General features: G+C 44.5%; 1 protein-coding gene across 2 annotated transcripts in view; it reads right to left on the bottom strand.

Annotated features, from left to right (window-relative positions):
- The window catches only part of ambra1b (autophagy/beclin-1 regulator 1b), a 50,739-nt gene that overhangs the window by 23,768 nt on the left and 7,543 nt on the right, over positions 1–19,428 (bottom strand). For both annotated transcript variants that reach the window (XM_075470728.1, XM_075470729.1), the window contains exons 2-9: positions 14,850–15,061; positions 12,009–12,067; positions 10,762–10,945; positions 9,602–9,774; positions 8,611–8,677; positions 3,872–5,394; positions 3,703–3,789; positions 1,088–1,273 (exon numbers count right to left, since the gene is read on the bottom strand). In XM_075470728.1, the coding sequence (XP_075326843.1) occupies positions 1,088–1,273; positions 3,703–3,789; positions 3,872–5,394; positions 8,611–8,677; positions 9,602–9,774; positions 10,762–10,945; positions 12,009–12,067; positions 14,850–14,981 (2,411 nt within the window). In that variant the 5' untranslated portion in view covers positions 14,982–15,061. The remainder of the gene's footprint in view (positions 1–1,087; positions 1,274–3,702; positions 3,790–3,871; positions 5,395–8,610; positions 8,678–9,601; positions 9,775–10,761; positions 10,946–12,008; positions 12,068–14,849; positions 15,062–19,428) is intronic.

The raw sequence follows: 19,428 nt of genomic DNA, 5'->3' as shown, positions 1-19,428 counted from the left end.
TTTTTTATTTATTTATTTTTAAATCAGGCATAACAAAAATTTTAAAATCCCTAAAAAAAAAATCAATGTTGTTGCTGATCATTGCCATATCCCAGACCCTAATTATCCCTACTCAATAATTCCACTTTGCATTCCATATTTTGAAAATACTGGCACCTAAAGGCTTAAAATTTGGCTAAAAAGTTCAAATTGGCATCTAAAGGGTTAATTTTTTTTTAAATAATTGAAAACTTGGTGCTTATGATCAGAACTGAAGTGGAATAAATGATTTATGGGAAAAAAAAGTGGAAAAAAATATTAATATAATGTTTTTAGGTCGTTTTAAAAGGAGACAAAAATGTCCCTTTACAGAAATTAAGGAGTTTTTTTTCTACACAATGAAAAATTGCATTGTATATGATGTGTGTTTGAAATTCGAAAAAAATTGTCAAAAATGCACAATTGGACCAAATATGATGAGTATCACTATCTACAGTGTGAAATTAGAGGAGAAAGTTCCCCCCAAGTGGAGAAAAATCTAAATCTTACCAAGTATATTTGTCTCATTGAGTATCTCATCACACTTGATATAAGACACAATTGCCTAAAAAAATACTATTTCAGCCAGATATAGGGACTTGTTTTAATACAATACATCTGGAATATCTTGTTAAGTGAAAAAGTCTTGAAAACAAATTTTTTTTAGTTGGACTTCAAATGAAACAAGCTTTTTTTTTCATTTAAAGAGGTTTTTAAGCTAATTTCAAGATCACTTTTAACACAAAAGTCCTAAATATCACATTTTATTTAAAGAAATCTGGACAAGCCGATTTTCACTAGTTCCACTGGCAGATTTTTTTGCTTATTTCAAGCAAAAAAGTCTTTTATTTGTTGTTTTTCTTACTTATTTTTGGAGGGGCATTTTTTCCAGTGCAAGGGGGCAAAAATTTACCCTATCAGGGATTAGGGTTGAGGTTTAAACTCAAATGGTCACTTTTTTTTTCACTTGGCACAACTCGACTGTAACGTTTCAGCTGCCCGGACTCCTGGTTGTCATAGTAACACCAGCTTGGCTTCTTAGGTGAGGAAAACGAGGAAGGACACTCACTCCAGATCCTCGAAGTCCACGTCGCTGTTGTCCATGGCGCTGGGCGGGTTGCTGGCCGGGCTGTCGGAGGACGTGGACATGGCCCGCAGGCGGTTCTGCTGGTAGCGCAGCGAGCGCTGGCGAATGCTGTCCCGCCTCGACAGGTACTGGATCATCCTCTGAGCGTAGTACGCTGCCGGGGAGAGTCTGCACAACAAAGTAGATCAGAGACGTCAGTCCGAAACATGTGAGTACCTGGCTGTTTTCAGGTCACTCAGGTGAGTATCTGGCTGTTTTCAGGTCAGTCAGGTGAGTACCTGGCTGTTTTCAGGTCAGTCAGGTGAGTATCTGGCTGTTTTCAGGTCAGTCAGGTGAGTATCTGGCTGTTTTCAGGTCAGTCAGGTGAGTATCTGGCTGTTTTCAGGTCAGTGTGGTGAGTACCTGGCTGTTTTCAGGTCAGTCAGGTGCGTACCTGGCTGTTTTCAGGTCAGTCAGGTGAGTACCTGGCTGTTTTCAGGTCAGTCAGGTGAGTACCTGGCTGTTTTCAGGTCAGTCAGGTGAGTACCTGGCTGTTTTCAGGTCACTCAGGTGAGTACCTGGCTGTTTTCAGGTCAGTCAGGTGAGTACCTGGCTGTTTTCAGGTCACTCAGGTGAGTATCTGGCTGTTTTCAGGTCACTCAGGTGAGTACCTGGCTGTTTTCAGGTCAGTCAGGTGAGTACCTGGCTGTTTTCAGGTCAGTCAGGTGAGTACCTGGCTGTTTTCAGGTCAGTCAGGTGAGTACCTGGCTGTTTTCAGGTCAGTCAGGTGAGTATCTGGCTGTTTTCAGGTCAGTCAGGTGAGTATCTGGCTGTTTTCAGGTCAGTCAGGTGAGTATCTGGCTGTTTTCAGGTCAGTCAGGTGAGTACCTGGCTGTTTACAGGTCACTCAGGTGAGTATCTGGCTGTTTTCAGGTCAGTCAGGTGAGTACCTGGCTGTTTTCAGGTCAGTCAGGTGAGTACCTGGCTGTTTTCAGGTCAGTCAGGTGAGTACCTGGCTGTTTTTAGGTCAGTCAGGTGAGTACCTGGCTGTTTTCAGGTCACTCAGGTGAGTATCTGGCTGTTTTCAGGTCAGTCAGGTGAGTATCTGGCTGTTTTCAGGTCAGTCAGGTGAGTACCTGGCTGTTTTCAGGTCAGTGTGGTGAGTACCTGGCTGTTTTCAGGTCAGTCAGGTGAGTACCTGGCTGTTTTCAGGTCAGTCAGGTGAGTACCTGGCTGTTTTTAGGTCAGTCAGGTGAGTACCTGGCTGTTTTCAGGTCACTCAGGTGAGTATCTGGCTGTTTTCAGGTCAGTCAGGTGAGTACCTGGCTGTTTTCAGGTCAGTCAGGTGAGTACCTGGCTGTTTTCAGGTCAGTCAGGTGAGTACCTGGCTGTTTTCAGGTCAGTCAGGTGAGTACCTGGCTGTTTTCAGGTCAGTCAGGTGAGTACCTGGCTGTTTTCAGGTCAGTCAGGTGAGTACCTGGCTGTTTTCAGGTCACTCAGGTGAGTATCTGGCTGTTTTTAGGTCAGTCAGGTGAGTATCTGGCTGTTTTCAGGTCAGTCAGGTGAGTACCTGGCTGTTTTCAGGTCAGTGTGGTGAGTACCTGGCTGTTTTCAGGTCAGTCAGGTGAGTATCTGGCTGTTTTCAGGTCAGTCAGGTGAGTACCTGGCTGTTTTCAGGTCAGTGTGGTGAGTACCTGGCTGTTTTCAGGTCAGTCAGGTGAGGACCTGGCTGTTTTCAGGTCAGTCAGGTGAGTACCTGGCTGTTTTCAGGTCAGTCAGGTGAGTATCTGGCTGTTTTCAGGTCAGTCAGGTGAGTACCTGGCTGTTTTCAGGTCAGTCAGGTGAGTACCTGGCTGTTTTCAGGTCAGTCAGGTGCGTACCTGGCTGTTTTCAGGTCAGTCAGGTGAGTACCTGGCTGTTTTCAGGTCAGTGTGGAGTACCTGGCTGTTTTCAGGTCAGTCAGGTGAGTACCTGGCTGTTTTCAGGTCACTCAGGTGAGTACCTGGCTGTTTTCAGGTCAGTCAGGTGAGTACCTGGCTGTTTTTAGGTCAGTGTGGTGCGTACCTGGCTGTTTTCAGGTCAGTCAGGTGCGTACCTGGCTGTTTTCAGGTCAGTCAGGTGAGTACCTGGCTGTTTTCAGGTCAGTGTGGAGTACCTGGCTGTTTTCAGGTCAGTGTGGAGTACCTGGCTGTTTTCAGGTCAGTCAGGTGAGTACCTGGCTGTTTTCAGGTCAGTGTGGTGAGTACCTGGCTGTTTTCAGGTCAGTCAGGTGAGTACCTGGCTGTTTTCAGGTCAGTCAGGTGAGTATCTGGCTGTTTTCAGGTCAGTCAGGTGAGTACCTGGCTGTTTTCAGGTCAGTCAGGTGAGTACCTGGCTGTTTTCAGGTCAGTCAGGTGAGTATCTGGCTGTTTTCAGGTCAGTCAGGTGAGTACCTGGCTGTTTTCAGGTCAGTCAGGTGAGTACCTGGCTGTTTTCAGGTCAGTCAGGTGAGTACCTGGCTGTTTTTAGGTCAGTGTGGTGCGTACCTGGCTGTTTTCAGGTCAGTCAGGTGAGTACCTGGCTGTTTTCAGGTCACTCAGGTGAGTACCTGGCTGTTTTTAGGTCAGTGTGGTGCGTACCTGGCTGGGTCGGGGTAAATGGGATGGTCTCTTGATCCTGACATGTCATAGCGAGATAGTGATAACAGAGATGATTCCAGCAGCCGCCTGTGAGAAACAAAGACGTGTGGATCAGCTGGAGGTAATTTTATGTTCTCTGGTGACTAAGTGATACTTTCAGAGATCGTACCTCCTCAGCGAGTCCTCATCTGGGGGATCAACAGGCATTTCTTGGCTTAAGGCCTCCGGTGGCTCTGCCGTTCGGCTGGCGGTGGCCTGCCGGTACACCCTCTCCCACTGCGCTGTGTCCTGGTTGTACACCAGACCCACCGTCTGCTCCGCAGCCTGGCTGGGGGGCGGAGCTATGGGGAAGGCCACAGTTCCCCCACCTGGGGGAGGAGGCGGCTGCTCGCTGGGCTCCGGAGGCACCCTCCTCTCTTGTGTTGGGACCTCCGGCCCCCTCCTGCCCTCCTCAGGCTGCCACGGAGGCGCAGACGAAGGGAAGGAGGAGGAGGAAGAGGAAGGCTCCAGGGTGGAGGCGGAGGTGGAGGAGGTCTGGCTGGTGCGCTCCCAGCGCTGAGAGTCGTGGTTAAAGGTCAGCAGGTTGTGGCAGGCCCGGCAGCGGTTCAGGTGGCCCCGGGAGGCCGGGGGAGGGGCATTGTTCTCCAGGCTGTGGGAGGCGGGGGGAGGAGGGAGGGGAGGCTGGTAGTGGATGATGGTCGGGGAGGACGTGGAGGAAGAGGAGGACGGCCCCGGCCGGTCGGGGTCCATGTTGTTGTTGAGCAGCTCCTGGTTGGGCTCCTGGCCCCCGTCCGCCATGCCGCCCCCCAGCGACGGGTCGATGTCGATGCGGTCGATCTCCAGGAAGTAGCGGCTCAAGTTGCACTGCAGCACGTTGCGAAAGGAGGAGGTGGTGTTGCTGCGAGAGCCGTCCCAGAACGGGTGGTGCCCGCTGCTGGTGCCGGCGGCGTCCCGGGCCCCGGCCTCGCCTTGCTGGGGGAAACCCCGCCCCTCGGTGGCAGAGGTGTAAACCGGCGAGTGGGAGGAGCCGTCCTGCTGACGGAGCACCGACAGAAGGCTGATGGAGGAGGAGGAGGAGGTCCTGGGAGGCAGCATGCTCGGACTGACGCCACCTTCCCTCATGCTCAGCAGATTTCGGGTCCAGTCCGGTCCTGGTCTGGGGGCGGCGTGCGGCTCGATGGCGCTCGGGACGATGGGGTTAAGAGACGTGCCGGCGCTGTAGTAAACGGAGGTGAAGGCGGAGGGCCGCTCCGAGGGCTGCCGGGGCTCGGTCCGGGCCGAGGAGAAGGTGGAGGCGGTGGAGATGGTGGGCGTGTCGGACGACACCCTGGGGTCGGACGGCGTCACCGAGGGGCCGTCCGCAGCCAGGGGGGGGGCGCGGCCGACGGAGCAGCGGCTGCACAGGCACACCATGCCCAGGTGCTGCGTGCAGCCGGGGAAGGGGGTCCCGCGCTCAGAGCTGGGGTACTGGGCCAGAGGCATGCTGGGAGATTCTCCGATGCTGGTTCCATTTTCGCCGAGAGGCCGGGTCGTCTCGCTCCCCGCCGGCGTCCCCGGGGAGCGAGACGACAATATGTGGAGGAAGTTGTGAAGGATTGGCGTGCGGCGAACCGGCTGAGAGGGCAGGAAGGAGCGCTGACGGAAGTGAGGCATCTCAACGCTGTCCATCGGAACCTCAGAGTCCTCCTCGTTCTGAGAGACGGCACAAAGAGACCAGTCAGCAGGACCAAACATTAAACCCTAAAACACCCCGTTTCACGCCATATTTTAGTTTAAATCCCACCAAATGTCTTTTAAGATAGATAGATAGATAGATAGATAGATAGATAGATAGATAGATAGATAGATAGATGGATAGATAAGTACTTTATTCATCCCAATTTGGGAAATTATTGTGTTGCAGCAGCGTACAGTATAAAAGATAAGTAAGTAAAAAACAAGCAAATAGAATAGAATAAAAATAGTGAATAAACATTAGCTATATACACAAATCTAAGGTATGAAGAGTAGGGTAAATAATAATAATAAACATCAGTAGACTAAATAAAAACAGATTTGTACATTTAACAATAAAAAGGTAAAAATATGGGCCGGTCGGTGGCGTAGTGGGTTAAGCAGCCGCCCCATGTACAGAGGCTTAGTCCTCGATGCAGCGGGACCCGGTTCGACTCCCGCAGCGAGCGGCCCTGTGCTGCGTGTCTTTCCCCCTCTCTCTGCCCCCTGCTTCCTGTCTCTCTCACACTGTCCTATCATTAAAGGCATAAAAAGCCCCAAAAAAAATATTAATAATAATAAATTTAACTGAGCAGACTGAACCAATAAGATATATAGGGTATATGGATTAAATATGGTGAATGGATAAAACCTGCTTTTCCAAGTGAAACAAAGTTTAGCTTCATTTCATGAGTGAAATCAAACGTTAGAATCAGGGCTTAGGCGAGTTAACGCGATAATAACGAGTTAACTCGCTAATTATTTAACGCAGATAAATATTTTAATCGCACATTAACGCAGGTTTTAATATTATTTATTTTATTTTTGTAAAAGTCTGTTGCTCACAGGCTTTTATTTTGTAAAAGTCTGTTGCTCACAGGCTTTTATTTTGTAAAAGTCTGTCGCTCACAGGCTTTTATTTTGTAAAAGTCTGTTGCTGTCTGCTGTGGAACAGGAAAAGAAAGTAATCGGCGGATCCACCAAACATGGAGAAGGGTACGGAACTTTTACTCGGCCATTTTCATTTTAAAGTTCTTCCAGACGGCGGAGTCGACAGAACCAAAGTCATCTGTAAACACTGCCAAGTTGAATTGTCTTCTCAGCGTAGTAGTTCCAGTCTAAAATATCACTTAAAGGCAAAACACACAACTGATAGCAGCAAGTCATTCAAGGAAACAGACAGTGGAGCGAGGCTTCTACATAAAAACTACAGAAAGATGCTGATGTTAAAAGTGTGTTTGCACAACAAATGTTATGGCACTTTCATTCATATGGCAGCACATTTAAAATAAAGCTAAATGCTAAAAGCTATACGCTACTTTTGGATTCATTTTTGGATTTTGCGTACAAATGCGATTAATCAGGGAAATCACGTGATTAATTAGATTAAACATTTTAATCGTTGCCCAGCCCTATGTTAGAATAAAAACTAAAGGGAGCGGCACTCTGCTAATATGTGTCAGCAGCCTTCACTCCTCTGACTAACCTACAGCCGCCTCATCGTAACACGACTTTAATCTAGGGCTGGGCAACGATTAAAATTTTTAATCTAATTAATGACATGATTTCCCTGATTAATCACGATTAATCTCATTTATTTATAATCGTATTTTATATTAAATGAAATACGTGCTTTTATGTTGAAACGAGTAAAACAGGAAGTAGCGCCGGTTAGCTCCGTTAGCTTCACACCTGTAGCGGTGATGTTAGCTGCTGGTTTATCTTTATTTTATTCCTCCATGCTTCGTGGTGTTTGCTGTAACTGTGTGAATGTGATGCATTCAACAGACTTTTACAATAATAAAACCTGTGTTAATGCACCATAAGATATTTATCGGCGTTAAATAATTAACCAGTTAACGCGATAAAAACGAGCTAACTCGCCCAGAGAAAATGTTAACGGCAATCTTTAAATTCCTCAAAATAGTCCCCGCTGCTGCTGAAAATACACTGAAGAGGAAGTGATGTAATCCTGTGAAAGTTCCCGCAGCCTCGTCCAGCAGCTGTCAGGGCTCAGATGTCATCTCTGCCTCTCAGCTGTACTTCGGTGGTTCTGCCATTACGTGAATGTTTTACAATAAAAGCACAGATAAGAGCAGGACGGATTCTATTAGGGTTTTAATTTGAAGCAAGGCATGAAGTCAGGGCCGGTTTTTGCTATGGGGGGTGTATATGGGTAGGAATTAAATAAACTGCATTTCATTCCTACCCATATACCTTCATGTAATTAACTGGGTTATGTGAAAAATGTAAAAAAAAAAATGTAAAAAAAATCTGTGCAGCCATCTCCGTGAATGTGTTTACGTCACGTGACTCCGGCTGATTGGCGGGTGAACGGACGGCGTTAATGGGAAAAGCAAAGGTAATAATGTGGAGTCATCATGGATCATCATCATGGTGAAAGACCAAAGAAGCCATCAGGTGCCCAGTTTAGAAAGAGAAGAAGAGAAGAAGAGGAGAAACGGGCAGAAGATAAAGGGATGCAGATTTCTATCAGTGACGTAGGCTATAGGCTATCTGTTAGCATCTTGCTAACATGTTGCTATTAGCCACGACTGTGTTTGATTTTTAGTTTTGCTGAACTAGAATTAGAATTGAGGCATCATGTCATGCAGCTAATTTCACCCAAAGGCAACCTGGTCTGGTTTGTGTTTGCAACACAACAAGAAGTCCTGACTGTGGATTGTTTTTATGAGCTATATGCTAAATTAAATAACTTAAATAACTTCTAATATACATTAACATGGCATTTTGTAAGCTGCATGTGGTATCTTTTTGTATTTAAGATTATATATAATAAAATAATACAAATAATATAATACGCCCAGATATACACCCAGGTCGTAAATCTATTCAGGACCGCCGCTGCATGAAGTTTGAACTGTTTAGGAACAGCTTAAGATTCTAACACCGCGAACATCTGTAATTCTGCCCGATATACTGATGATGTCTCCTCGTGTTAACTGAGAGGAAATTAATGTCCAATCGGGGTTCAGGCAGCTGGAGGCCAACGAAGAGGAGTAAGAACGCTGTTCCACCTGCTGATGGACAGATGTCCCGACCCACAGAGCGTGCACACGGCGCACGTTAAAGTGATTAGTGAATCCTAATAATAACAATTAGAAACTGAATAAAAGTCTGGTGAATAAAGCCTCACACACCGTTTAAAAGCCGTTAACACCGAACCCGTCTTACCTGCTGATTGGATGGATTCACTATCGCCGTGAGCAGGTTGTGACCCAGTGGGTCAAATCTCACCAACCTATAACGAACACATGCAAATTCATCAGAATGACTTCAACAACATCCCGTGGATGTAAATCTGTAAATCTGTATGTCCATTCATCACCATCAACATGAAACTAAGGCTGTGTTCGAAACCGCATACTCATCGATCAGACAGTATGCAGAGCGTTTACCCACAATGCATTGTGCTCCTGCCCGAGCAGAAATCAGCCGGCCTGAAGCTGATTTCGCTTAAGCTCTAAACTCTGTAAACTTTAGCAACATTTGAAACATTTTCAGGTGAGAAAGTAGTCGTTTAGATCCCCAACGTGTTGAAAACCTGACAAAATACCGGCTGTTTACTATTTTGTTCCCACGAATTCGGCGCTACTAAAGCTAGCCGCAGTGAGCAATGCACTTCCTGTTATTTTCACAAAATAAAATACCCGTTGCCTTTTATCATAGGGAAAGCCATTACCATACAATTGGTGCTTTTGTTTTGAAAACAGGAAGTGAACCTACCCTCGTTGTAGCTAGCTTGAAACTGCCGTTTTAACAGGAAATGACCATCGGCGACGTCACGTTACGTTGCATCTTGGGTATTTTGAGTATGAGTAGTGACCTCATGATGCATACCCAACATTTCAGAGAATCTAGTATGCATCCGGGAACTTCTGCTTACTCAAACTTGCTTACTAACTCAAAGTTAGTAGGAGTAGTAGGAGAAGTATGCGGTTTCGAACACAGGCCATGATTTGGGTTTTTAAGCTGTAATTTCAGAACACTATTTCAAAGTGAAAAATGTACATTATGAACCAGTTTTTGCTGGGTGATATGAACAAAAAAAAAAAAGCTATTCTTATCTCCAAACATTCCTCCTACAGTGTGACTGATGCAACCCAAACTCCTCAGTGTTGCTATAGTAACAGGAAGTGCTGTCAGAGCTGCTCTCCTAACCCACCGCACTCTCTCCGTGTCGCTGCCCGTCTTGACCACGGCGAAGGGCTCCGGTCGGCTCCAGTCCCAGAAGTGCAGCTCGTTGTTGGTGGCGATCAGCAGGAGCTGAGCGGTCGGGTGGAAGGCCAGGGAGGCGATGGCCACGTTGCTCTCTGTGAACCAGCTCTCACTTCCACCCTGCAGGAGCAAAACAAGACGCCTGAAAAACGGCTGAGAAGGTGGTTGGTTTCTGCTGAGAAAACTCACTTTATTTATTATAAAATGAGCTAGGGCTGGGCGATTTTTTTTCCGGTTTAAATATTAAACTGCAATTTTATTTTCCCACGGTTTTTGAAATGGCTAAACCGGGGAAAAAAAAAAAAAAAATCGCGATTAAAAAAAACTGGAATTTTCCAAAAATTGCCCAATTTATATAAGAAAACAAGAGCTGCAGTCGCAGAGCAGCTGCAAAACATAGTTTATTATTCCACCACTTGGCCTACAATACAATAGATTTTTAAGTTTGAAATTTTTGCACATTAATGACAGCCAAGTGGTGCTGTTTTTATTTAATTTTTCTGTTTTTTATTCTTGAACTGATTTGTTCACATAGGCCTAGACTTCTGATAATCTCATTTTTCATTTGGTAATTCTCAATTGTGTCAATAAAGAAAATATGTATTTAGATTTTGCCTTGGTCTAGTTTATTTAGAAAATAAAATAAAATTAAAAAAAAATTAAATAAAATTTAAAAAAAATAAAATAATAATAAATAAATAAATAAATAAATAAATAAAAAATCTAGATTTAATTTTTAGGCCAAATCGCCCAGCCCTAAAACGAGTCAAAAATAAACTGTTTAAGGATCAAGATGTTGTGAAGTCAGATGAGGAACAACAGCTCAGCCTGGAGTATAAAGTGGAAGAAAGGTTTATCCACAGTGTGAGCCAACAAAGTTCTATAGAACAACCTGAGTTTCAGAGCTGATAAAAGAACTCAGTTTTGATGTTTTTAAACTCCAAACTGCATAAAGAGTAAAAACAAAGTGAACCAGCAGAAAATAAAATGCTTTTTAACTGCCAACATCACCACCAGAGAGAAACTGATCCCAGTCCAGCTCCCCTGTAGGAAGCTGGAGGACCACAGAGGGTGGACCCGGTCCAGAACTTCAGCCGGGTTACTCACATGCAGGTCCCAGATGCGGACTTCGCCATCAAGGCACCCGGAGGCCACCAAGCCAGGAATGGTGGGGTGAAAGGTCACGCACCACGGGGTTCTACGGTGGCCCACCAAGGAATGTAGGCACTTTCCAGTCTTCACCTCCGTTATGTAAATGTTGTGGTTGACGTGAGTGGACGCCATCAGAGACCTGCAGGAAGAGAAAGAGGAAGACGACGGTCACAGAGCGACTCGGTAAATCTGAACTTCCCTTATCTGTGGTGAAGGTTGTTCTCGAATATTTTTAGATTTATTGACAAATAACAGATGAAATCAGTAAAAAAGATATTCCCGGATATTCCTGCTGGATTTTCCTGCTGGATTTTCCTGCTGGATATTCCTGCTGGATATTCCTGCTGGATATTCCTGCAAGATATTCCTGCAAGATATTCCTGCAAGATATTCCTGCTGGATATTCCTGCTGGATATTCCTGCTGGATATTCCTGCAAGATATTCCTGCAAGATATTCCTGCAAGATATTCCTGCTGGATATTCCTGCAAGATATTCCTGCAAGATATTCCTGCTGGATATTCCTGCTGGATATTCCTGCAAGATATTCCTGCTGGATATTCCTGCTGGATATTCCTGCTGGATATTCCTGCAAGATATTCCTGCAAGATATTCCTGCAAGATATTCCTGCAAGATATTCCTGCAAGATATTCCTGCTGGATATTCCTGCTGGATATTCCTGCAAGATATTCCTGCTGGATATTCCTGCAGGATATTCCTGCTGGATATTCCTGCTGGATATTCCTGCAGGATATTCCTGCTGGATATTCCTGCTGGATATTCCTGCTGGATATTCCTGCAAGATATTCCTGCAAGATATTCCTGCTGGATATTCCTGCTGGATATTCCTGCTGGATATTCCTGCAGGATATTCCTGGAATCCTGGAATCTTTAACTCGAATAATAAGGAGGTCTGAACTTTGGGTGCTGTGTATCGCTGCTCTAAGGTCCTTAAAACTAAGTGTTTTCCAGATGTGTCGTCTTACAGCTTCATTTAAACACACACTGCTGCAGACACTGAACCACAGTCTGTATATGATGATGAACTAATTCCCACGGCTCAAACGTAACGATGCAGCCATTTAATTAAGTTCTACATCTGTTGTTCGTCAGCTTTTTTACTCCCACAGACTCAGTGGGCTCAGCTTGGATCAGGAGCCCCCCCATCCCAGCACCGTCTGCACCCCTCCTGTGGGTCTCACCTGTCGGGGCTGAAGGCCAACAGGAACGTTGAGCGCGGGCTGTCTGGAAGCTCCACTTTCTGTCAGAGGCACAAAACAAACATTTACACTCCAGAACTGAACCAAACACTTTGGCTGTGTTCGAAACCGCCTACTACATACTAATCGATCATCGACAGCATGCAGAGCGTTTACCCACAATGCATTTCGCTCCTGCCCGAGCAGAAATCAGCCGGCCTGAAGCTGATTTCCCTTAAGCTCTAAACTCTGTAAACTTTAGCAACATTTGAAACATTTTCAGGTGAGAAAGTAGTCGTTTAGATCCCCAACGTGTTGAAAACCTGACAAAATACCGGCTGTTTACAATTTTGTTCCCACGAATTCGGCGCTACTAAAGCTAGCCGCAGTAAGCTAACGCACTTCCTGTTATTTTCACAAAATAAAATACCCGTTGCCTTTTATCATAGGGAAAGCCATTACCATACAATTGGTGCTTTTGTTTTGAAAACAGGAAGTGAACCTACCCTCGTTGTAGCTAGCTTGAAACTGCCGTTTTGACAGGAAATGACGATCGGCGACGTCACGTTACGTTGCATCTTGGGTAGTTTGAGTATGAGTAGTAACCTCATGATGCATACCCAACATTTCAGAGAATCTAGTATGCATCCGGGAACTTCTCGCTTACTCAAACTCGCATACTAACTCAAAAAGTTAGTATGAGTAGTAGGAGAAGTATGCGGTTTTGAACACAGCCTTAATCAACAAACTGCCTGCAGGTGTTGCCCCGCCTGTTAACCTGCTCTGACCCGCTGCTCCGACTCTTGGGTGATCCGATCACTACGGCTCTAAATACAACTGATATGGATAAAAAACTAAAACGTTTTGGGCACTTTACAGCTAAAACTCTCCCTGAACTGGATTGTCAGGACTCTAATCGATGAAATAAAAAACACTTTTGATCAGTAGATTATCGGGAGGCAGCACAGCTGAGCCGTCTGTACTCTGTGTTTTGCCTCATTCTAAAAGCACCAGGATCTGATCCCTCGGCTCGTCTGAATCTCAGGGTTAAAAGCATCCTTTCCCTCACTGAAGAATGTGAGTCAGGAGCAGCAGAAACACGGCGTTCAGTTACTGGACGAACATCAGTCGACCTGCTGATGTCCGCTTTTTGCTCAGCTGACTGAAGCCGACTACATGGTTGTTGGTTACTTTAACACCAGATGTCAACTCCTGTCCTCGTCATCCGATCACAGAGCCTTTGCTTAACCAGGTTAGTCTCTTTAAGATCAAAGATCTCTTTTACAGGGAGAACTCGTTTGGAACGGTTTTAAATGCCAGATGTGCGCAGATCCTCAGACATCTTAACTGCTCTAACAGCAGACACTTCTTCCTGTAAACTACTTTATTTTAGCTTCGCTGTTAAACACTAAACTAAATCAAATCAAGTTTAATTGTAGCACATTTCATGTACAAACAATTCAAAGTGTTTTACATGAAATAAAAGCATTGCAGCAGGGAGTGGAAGAAGCATTAAAAATACATAAAAGAATATAAAGAGAAACAATTAAAATACTTTAAATGAATTTAAAAACCAGCAACAGTCCAGATAAGTTCAAAGATATCGTGCAGATTTCATGCATAGACACATGATAACAGAAATGTCTTTAACCTGGATTTAAAAATGTCTCCATTTGGTGAAAGTTTAATCTCCACTGGCAGTTTGTTCCACTTGTTTGCAGCAGAACAGCTAAATGCTGCTTCTCCATGTTTAGTCTGGACTCTGGACTGGACCAGCTGACCTGAGTCCTTGGATCTAAGAGCTCTGCTGGCTTTATATTCTCTGAACAGATCACAGATTGTAAACCATCAGCAGGCTTTTAAAATCTATTCTGTGACCGACTGGAAGCCAGAGTAAAGATTTTAAAGCTGCTGTGATGTGTTCAGATCTCTTAGTCCGGGTTAAAACTCCAGCAGCAGCGTTCTGGATGAGCTGCAGATGTTTAATGCTCTTTTTGGGAAGTCCAGTTAAAAGAGCATTACAGTGATGGAGTCTGCTGGAGATAAATGCATGGATGAGTTTCTCCTGGTCTGTGTTCAAAACCGCATACTTCTCCTACTTCTCCCACTAACTTTTTGAGTTAGTATGCGAGTTTGAGTAAGCGAGAAGTTCCCGGATGCATACTAGATTCTCCGAAATGTTGAGTATGCATCATGAGGTTACTACTCAAACTACCCAAGATGCAACGTAACGTGACGTCGCCGATCGTCATTTCCTGTCAAAACGTCAGTTTCAAGCTAGCTACAACGAGGGTAGGTTCACTTCCTGTTTTCAAAACAAAAACACCAATTGTATGGTAATGGCTTTCCCTATGATAAAAGGCAACGGGTATTTTATTTTGTGAAAATAACCGGAACAAACACTTTGTTCGTGGGAACAAAATGGTAAACAGCCGGTATTTTGTCAGGTTTTCAACACGTTGGGGATCTAAACGACTACTTTCTCACCTGAAAATGTTTCAAATGTTGCTAAAGTTTACAGAGTTTAGAGCTTAAGAGAAATCAGCTTCAGGCCGGCTGATTTCGGCTCGGGCAGGAGCGAAATGCATTGTGGGTAAACGCTCTGCATACTGTCTGATCGATGAGTATGTAGTATGCAGTATGCAGTATGCAGTATGTAGTATGCAGTATGCAGTATGCAGTATGCAGTATGCAGTATGCAGTTTGTAGTATGTAGTATGCAGTTTCGAACACAGCCCTGGTCTTTTTGGGAGAGGAAGCCTTTAATTCTGCTGATGTTTCTGAGATGGTAAAACTAAGAAAACTGACCAAGACTTCCAGTAACTTGTTTAAATAAAGACGCACCTGACTCTGCCATTTCATCCAGCGGACTTTCTCCTCCACCAGCAGCTGCAGGAGCCTCTGAGAGCCGAAGGTCTGAGACCCCCGCTCCCGGCTGGACAGGATCCGGACTGAGTTCCTCTGACGGGACGCCATGTTGCTACCGGTGGCCTCGGCTGATTGGCTGCTCGCTCCCGCTGCTGTCAATCCGTCGTCGTCGCCATGCAGAATCTAGGCTGAGGGAGCAGAACAGTTGTTCAATGTTGAGAAGTCGGCCACACGGTCAGGAGAATCTGCTTAATACGCCAAACACAAACTCAGCCAGAAATAGATGGCGTTGACAGAAATCCAGCTAATCTGACGATGTGAGGCGGGAATGTGTGGCTCCAGGAGGACTAGGCCACAGAGGTGAACCGGCGTGGCTCACGTTTGCTCGGTAAAAATCCCTCCAAGTCCAAATAAAAACCCGGGAAGTCTTTAAAGCTTCAGGTGTGGGATCTAAAACATCTTCAGAGATGCTTCGTGTTGTTAGAAAGGACGACTTCGTATATCCCCTAATCGCAGACACGAGTTCAACCCTAGTTTGTGTCCAATGTGTCCTAAATGTAAAACATAAATTGGCTCTAACTCACTGTCTTTGGTCCTGCCATAAGCTGCAGAAACATTAGTCTCGTGCTTTAACAGAAATTGAAAAGATGCTGGGATTAAAGCTGGGGATGGACCCACTGTCTCTTATATCAGGCCTTCCTGCTAAAGGTGTGAGGTTAACAGATCAAAGACTGTTTTATTTTCTTACATTTGCAGCGAGGAAGAATATCTTATTGCAGTGGATTAGCAATAAGGAACCAAATGTTAAGGGACGGCATTAGGGCTGAACGATATATCTTTATCGTATTAATATCTAGATATGAACATTCAAGATATTAATATCCCAAATTCAACGATATCAGCGATATAGATTTCCCCCGCATGTGCAGCTCAGGCAGTCGCAAACATCGTTTTAACGCTCGCCCTTATGTGCAGCTGAAGCCAGCCAATGACAAACATCCGAGGGAGGGAGACACAAACTACATTCACAGCGGGGAAATTAAAAAGAGAAACAGAATCTGTGCAGTCGACGGATTTAGTGGCAAAAAATAAGTCGTTCTCCATTATTTGGAGGCATTTTGGATTCAGAAAAGAGGATGTGAACCAGAGCGAGGTGTTGTGCACGAGGAAAGGCAGCACAACAAACATGTTGCACCACCTGAAACAACACCACCGCGTCCTGCACGGAGAGTGCAGCGCAATGAGAGGAACGGCGGAGAAGTGAAGCCCGAGCAAAGTTTGACTGCTGATGCGTTCAGTAGCGTTACGCCATACGAGTCGATGTCCACCGGGCACAAAGACCTACAGATGCTGTAACATACCACATGGTGCCCGTGTACACCGTCACAAACTTTCAGAAAATGTTTCGGACGCTGGACAAACGTTACAAAATACCATCCCGAACATATTCTAATCAAAGTGGCCATTCCAAAAATCTATAACGGATGTAAAATGAATGTTTAATCAAGACCTGATTAAACAAATTAAAAAAACTTAACTCAAGACCCGATGAATGCAGACGTCCTTCTTTTGTATCATGTTTTTTATTTTTCAGAAAAATGCTTAGTTTTCACTGAACCCACAGTCGTATCGTATCGATATCGGGATATTTGGCATGAATATCGCGATGTGAAATGTTGTCCATATTATTCAGCCCTAATTAAGTGCTGTTTGAGTTGGTGCCTCTGGAATACTTCACTTGCTCATCACATTCAAACTCCAACCAATTTTATGAGGTTTGGAAACCTTATTTGAATGACTTGGACCCCAATGTATCTTAGGAGGTCATAATAATGGGACTCATTGTTCTTTTCTTTTATTTACCCATTTATGTACTTTTTTTTTTTTTACTGTCTTTATCGATATGGATTCTGATTGTGTGTAACAGTCATTGTGTGTTTGTTTATGTTGAAAAAGGAAAATGAATAAACACATTTAAAAGAAAAAAAAGAAAAGACGACTTCAGCATAAATGACACGCAGACGTGTAATTGAGCAGCCGCGTTTACATCCAAGTTATCAGGAGCCAAGCGCCGCCCAACGAGGGGTGCTCAATACATCGATCGCAAAGGCAGTATTGGTAGATCGCATGACATTAAAGAAATAGACTTTTTTTTTTGATTGACATACAGGGCAGCTAATCAGATGACAACTGAATTTTTCTGACCGTTAGGTCACCGCTCATGCGCAAAAAGACGCAAAGTGCAGCGAAACGAGCAAGCTTATCAGTGATTAATCTCCTATTTTAAAGCTAAAGAAAGCTCGTGACCATCAAACATGAGTGGGGAAAGAGGCGCTCTCTATGATTCCACTAGAGAAACTGAAATATAGCCGTAACAGTAACAAAGACAGATTTATTCAAACCTGGACTCCCTTTACAGAGTTTATTGAGAACATATCTTTCACCCGACATTTATAGAATGACCAGCTGGATCTATGTAACAGATAGGGTTTCCCCGTCATGTCTTCTGTGCAGGAATGTACTTTATGAGAGCCTACATATGCTAGGTGTTTATTTATTTATCTATTTTCTCCTTTTGGGTGGATCGGATGCATATGTACTTGTGAGTATGCACTTATATATGGGTACATGTGTATATGTCTGTATGCTTTTGTATGTATAAGCGTGGATATATTTATGTGTGCTTGTGTGCACATGTAAGATTATATGAGTGCATCACTGTAACTAGGAATGTGTAGGTGTAAGAGCATGTTTTCTGTTTTCTTTTATTTCTCCGTAAATTCCGGACAATAAGCCGCTACTTTTTCCCGGGCTTTGAGCTAATATATGCTTTTTTTCTTTAGTTTTCATGCCTCCAAAAACATTTTGCACCGTAACATTAGACCAATACAATTAAGGAATAGTTCACAGTGGTCCAATGAAATTGTACGATAAATCAAACACACTTACACTCCTAAATTATTGTAAATCGGTCATTTTTACTCACTCTCAACATAGAAAACAAACGAAGAAAATGCGTATGATGCAGCTTTTAAATTGAAGGCGATCAATGACTTTTCCTGGTAGGCTGCTGTCTTTTTTTACCAGCTATGTTACAGGCACTGTTCGAAAAACAAAAACATTTGCAGTGTGTATTTGTTTCTGTTACCATATGCATTTAATTAAAAGTTTAAAAATCCTCACGTGTAACATCTTTCTGTGTAAATATCTCATATTACTATGTGGCCACCCGCAGCTTATAATCCTGTGCGGCCTATACATGTACAAAATGGATTTTCTTTTTAAAATGAGAGGGTGCGGCTTATATTCAGGTGCGCTCTGTAGTCCGGAATTGACGGTACATTGTTTTTTTGGCCTTGTGGGAGTGTGTGGGCGGGATTGGTGTATTGTTTTGTGTTCTGTAAATTAAAAAAAGATCTATAAATAAAGTGCTTAAATAAATAAATAAATAAATAAATAAATGAGTGTGGGGTTGCTGGACCAAGTAAGAAGACAAAAACGTGTCACTTTCATACGGAATGGGAGGCGGACTTCTTTTTCACGATGTCACTTTCCAAGTGCGTTTGCCTCATCTGCCGCTCTACCGTCGCAATACCAAAGAAGGGAAATGTGGAGCGGCATTTTCGGACTGTTCGTGGCAAATACGACACCGACTACCCGCCGAAAAGCGAGCTGAGAAAAAGAAAAGTTAATGAACTAAAATCCCAGCAGTCATTTTTCACACAACATACTTCAAAAGCGAAAGCCGCCACCGAAGCATTCGTCCCGCCTGCCGACAGACGCGCCTGTTACGGTGTTTGCTGCTCGGTCTGCACAGCAGGCAGTGATACGAAGGAAGAGAAAATAGGGCCAAGAGATTGTGAGGTCTGACTTTTTCCTGGAGAACCATTTTGTGATGCAAATGTATTACTCTGTTGAACGCATATTGTTCTGAGAAGCAAAACGCTTTATTTTTTAAACCCCAGCCAACTAGCCGGACTACCTTCATCAACACCAAAACGAGGCTGGAACTCTGCTCACAGGACGCAGCAGGGGGTAAGAAGATGTTCAGAAATGATGTTGCTGATATGGGATGTCATACAGCTTCATGTCAAAAGAGGCGAACTGTCCCTTTAAGGGACTCCGTAGTAGCCTACGCTCTCACTTTGCCTCATACGATCACGTTCCCCGCAGCACCGACAGACGTAGCGTGCGATAAAAATGTCAACAAAGCAGTCACTTTAAATAGGTGTAATCCTAAAGGCGCTTGCATGGTTGCCGCGTCTGTCACGGCGGTGTCGCACCGTGACGTCAAAATGACGTTTCAGGCCTGGCGCTTCCCTTGAAAAGACGGCGCAGCGCGTTGTCGTGCACCAGTCGATTTTTGTAACTTGGTGGCGCCGAGCACAACGAACCGGATGGACCGATGTGAGACCGGCTCAGTGAGGAGGTGCGTCTGTACAGGCAGCTGTACGAAACTGCAGGGAAACAGCACAGGGAGCACGTAAACTCCCAAAACTGGTGCACATAGATTGGCAGAACTTTGGGGAAAGAATTTAGGATGGCTTTAATACCC

Source organism: Odontesthes bonariensis, chromosome 7 (genome assembly GCF_027942865.1).
Source record: "Odontesthes bonariensis isolate fOdoBon6 chromosome 7, fOdoBon6.hap1, whole genome shotgun sequence".
Lineage (NCBI taxonomy): Eukaryota > Metazoa > Chordata > Actinopteri > Atheriniformes > Atherinopsidae > Odontesthes > Odontesthes bonariensis.
The sequence above is the reverse complement of the archived record's forward strand: the minus strand, read 5'-3'. Positions and strand labels throughout refer to the sequence as shown.